The sequence below is a fragment of the Nanorana parkeri genome, unplaced genomic scaffold, assembly GCF_000935625.1.
Source record: "Nanorana parkeri isolate BGI_ZX_2015 unplaced genomic scaffold, ASM93562v1 scaffold1638, whole genome shotgun sequence".
NCBI lineage: Eukaryota > Metazoa > Chordata > Amphibia > Anura > Dicroglossidae > Nanorana > Nanorana parkeri.
Window position 1 is genome coordinate 153,949 of NW_017307906.1, and position 4,167 is coordinate 158,115.

Genomic DNA, 4,167 nt, shown 5'->3' on the forward strand with positions numbered 1-4,167 from the left:
GCAGAAGCGATCTGGCGACAGGTAAGTCGCCAGGATCGCTTCTGTTGTAAAGCCGACAGTCGGCTCTACAAGTTTAAACAGAGTCCCGGCGGCAAAAGTCGCCGGGAGTCTGTTTAAACAGCCCCAATGCTGGCGACGTACACTGTACGTCGTCAGTCACGTAGGGGTTAAATAAAAAATAAAACCCTTTTCATTTGATATATTTAACAGGTTGGACATGGATCAATCTATTAAATAAATATTTACAAATGATGAGGGAATTAGCTTTTTTGATAAAAAAATGAATGAATAATTGAAAAACTGAATGAATCGATTAATAAATTAAAATCAAGACCCTTTTATTCAAAAAATTCTCACTTTTTTTTCAATTTGAACTTTAACCCTGTAAGCAAATTACTTACTTATAATTGATGGGAGGAAATCTGCTGGCATGTGCTATTACCTCCAAATGCCTGCTATTTATTTAAACTACCCGCTTAGATTGAACAGATTAACAACAGGTTAACGTTAGAGACGAATTCTGGGCAAATTACAAATTAACACTTGTAGTGGGGCTGCAAGGGTTAAGTGCTCATGTTGGTCTAGTGTCTAAAATAAAAAAGATATACTCACCTGAACCTCGATCCTGTGGCGGTGACTGGTCACCTCTCTCCCACTCCACATGGTCTAACAGCCAGGCGGGATCATGGATCAGGAAAGTATATCTTTATTTTAGACCGTAGACCAAAATGAACACTTAACCCTTGCATATCCAAAACCCATAGGATAAACAAACCACCAGTGGCTATGTTTACATGTGTAAAGCCAACTGTTGGGTTTAAACTGGAAATGATTCCTGCGTCTGAGCCAAATTGCGTTTCCAGGGTCCATTGCAGTGTGTGCCACCCCCCTCTTGCTTGCCAGGCTCCGCTGCCCCTCCTGCAGGAGTGGATGTCGGCCGCAAGCGGGGAAGGAGATCGGCGAATGGATGAATATCCATTCGCTGGTTTCCTTTCCGCTGAATGGGACCAAAAGTGACGCCGCTGCATCACCTCTGGTCCCTCAACTGTCATTGCTTGGCTGCAGAAGCTAAGCAAGGAGCTATTGGAGTGCAAACTGCGCTCCAATAGCTTCTCTGGAGTGAAAAGGTGACACTAGGGATCTATTAGACCCCTCACGTCACCTTAAAGAGTACATGTCTTTGTAATTTCAACTTCGCACACCGTACCGATGTACCCCACAATCCAACGGGTGCTTCAACAACTGATGGATGGTGCAACAATATACAATCTACAAGATATGTTGTCCGCACACCGTTCTGCTTTGGAAAGTCCTTTTTATTTGTATTTCTTTAGCATGACATGTGAATGCAATGTTTGGGAGCCTCACAGGACCCCTTCGTCAGGCAAAGTGCCTGACAGAGGGGTCCTGTGAGGCTCCCAAGCGTTGCATTCACATGTCATACTAAAGGAATACGAATATAAAAGACAGTCCGAAGCAGAATGGTGTGCGGACAACATAACTTAAAGAGTACATGTCACCACTAGTAAACTATCACATAGAGGGCTTGTAAGCAATTAAGTTTAGTAAAAAAAAAAAAAAGTTTAAAAAAAAAAGGATTAAATAAAATAAATGTAAAAATAAGGCGCTGCAAGCACATGTGTATTAACATAAACACGTGTTGGGGCGCCTACGTATGAAAACAACATATGCACTTCACATGCTTGGTATCACTGCATGTTCCAGAGTGAGAGCTATAATTCTAGGTCCAATATTCATGGATATTTTCAAACTGGTGATCTGTGCAGGCTTTTAAAGCGCCGTCTATGAACAATTTGGGTTAACGTATTTTGTCGCTGTTTTAAGGGCACACGTAATTTTTAACCCGGGCATGTTGGGTATATATTTACTGATCGTAACCTCATCTTTTATATTCTATTAAAAAGGGGGTGTTATATTGTGCTTTTGGCCACTACAGTTAACCCAAGTGCATTTTTAAAAACATTTTGGGTTTGGTGCGCTAATATCTTGCAACAAAAAAATGTCAAACTGCCACCATTTTATTCTTCAGCGAAAGGGCAGGCTGCGAGACCGGAAGTGATGCAATTCCTCCTTAAAGGTGCAGATGCACTAGGAGTCCAACACAGCACAAAGGCAGGTAAATACCTCCAGTGTATCCCAGCAATCAATAGCTTGTTTTTTAGAGCAAGGTGCACATTTCCAGCAGATTTACCAGCCAGTCAACAACGCAATTCAGCACTATATCTGAGTGTCACAGAAAAGGGTAGAATAAATATTTTGCAGTGCTCGTGACAGTCACCCAACGTCGGTGTAGTAGGGTGAACGGCCAGCAGGGGCACCGTGTAAATCTAAACAAGAAATAGCCATGTCAGTTTTGCTGTAGACTTTGGAGAAAGACTGCAGGGATCCCAACCTGAAATAAGTCATTTCAGGGAGGTGCCCTTCTCATTTCAGGGAGGTGCCCTCTGTCCCCACCCGCAGAGGGGGGGGGGGAATGGTGCAACAACAAGGAAGAGAGAACCCCCCTGTAATGATGGCAGATAGCAAAGAAGCTAATGCTTCCCCTGCTATCTCCTGTTTTTTTAGTATTCTAACAGCTGCTGCCGTCAGGATAAAAAAAAAAACAGCATTGGAATGAATGGCTAGATTGCTATTGGCTAGTTCAATTTGCAAAAGCCAATAGCAAGCTGGCTATTGCACCCGCCCCCTGCTGCTGTCAGTCAGTCAGTAAAGGAGGACCAGATGGAGAACTTAAGGTCCACCTTTGGTGATTGACGGCAGCAGTGGACAGGTGCAATAGCTAGTCTGCTATTGGCTATTACAATTTGCAATAGCCAATAGCGACATAGCTATTCGTTCCTATGCCGTTTTTTTTTTCTGACTGGCGGCGGCCGGCGGCCCCCGATGTCAAGAAAATAAAAAAACAACAGAGCAGAGAAAGGTTTACTCTGCTAGATAAGGCAGAGTAAACCTTTCAGGGAGAAAATGTTTCTCTCCCGGGTATCCGGGGGCTGCTATCTAATAGTGGGAGACTCCGGGAACATCTGGGAGAGTTGAGATGTCTGAGATGGCCACTTATTGAAACAAGCAGCAGAAAAAGGTAAGTATTTATACTGTTCTTTAACAGGTATGAGTTTAATAGAATTTCAGTTTAAAGTAGTATTAAACTCTCTTTTTTTTTTTGTACCCAGATCAAACAAATAGACATTGCCCAGCAAACTATTTCTCTACATTTTTGCCCAAGTCATTATGTTTCCAAACAGCTAAGTCGTGTTCAGTGGCTCAGCCGCTGCAAGTACTAAGTTAGCAAACTGCCGCTGAACGTTGTGCTGCAAGTCAGTGCTCAGCACTGCTAACTTACCACGCGCAGCGGAAGTGAATATGAATGCAGAGTGCTGAGTGTGATGGAGAAGGTGAGGACAGAGCACCAGCGGCCATTTTAACTGTATGCACACCTGGCAGTGGTGGAGATAGGTGCCTGAAGGAGAAAATCAATTCAGCGTGGGAACCTACAATTTAATGTTTTGGTGGACGAGCACACCAAATATTAACTGGAAAATGGTATTTATTAGTCAAAATATTATCCACCGCCATTTTGCTGAGCACTGTGCAGTCGAAGCGTTCAGTGAAGCTCTGCAGGGAACTGAAGTGCTACAGAACAGCTACTCAGCGCTTGGCTAAGGAACTGAACGCGCCTCTGGCTTCAACTATCTCAGCTCCACTTCCCTGAACTTCCTGTCTAGTACAGGACCACGTGGGAAAGAGCAGTCTCCAGCAACTGTTCATCTACTAGCTTAGAGAAGGGAGAAAGAAGATGGCAGAAGGGAGGAGGGAGGTGAGATGAGTGGAGAGCAGAGGAGTGGCTTGCCTTGCCTTGTGTTAGCCTTCCAGGAGACAGACGAAAACATTGAGGCAGATCAACAGAGTGATTACTACTAAGCAGAAGGATGGTCCATGGGAAGGCATAGGACCAGGCCTACCAGGATGTAGTCACTGTTGATATCTGTCAGCAAACAAGGGAGGATAGGTGCAGCACATATCTAAAGTGACTACTAGCATGCCTATGTAAGGATGCAGGACTCTAGGAAATAACCTCTCTGTGGCTCTGGGCTACAACTTGACTGTTCACATCTCTCACCTATCATTGGTAACTATTAAGTGGAATTA

General features: G+C 43.9%; 1 protein-coding gene across 1 annotated transcript in view; it reads left to right on the forward strand.

Annotated features, from left to right (window-relative positions):
• LOC108799131 (chymotrypsin-like elastase family member 1) overlaps positions 1-1,017 on the forward strand; it is a 16,098-nt gene extending 15,081 nt beyond the window's left edge. The window contains exon 8 of the mRNA XM_018570951.1: positions 904-1,017. Within this exon, the coding sequence (XP_018426453.1) occupies positions 904-1,017 (114 nt within the window). The remainder of the gene's footprint in view (positions 1-903) is intronic.
• The last annotated feature ends 3,150 nt before the right edge of the window (positions 1,018-4,167 follow it).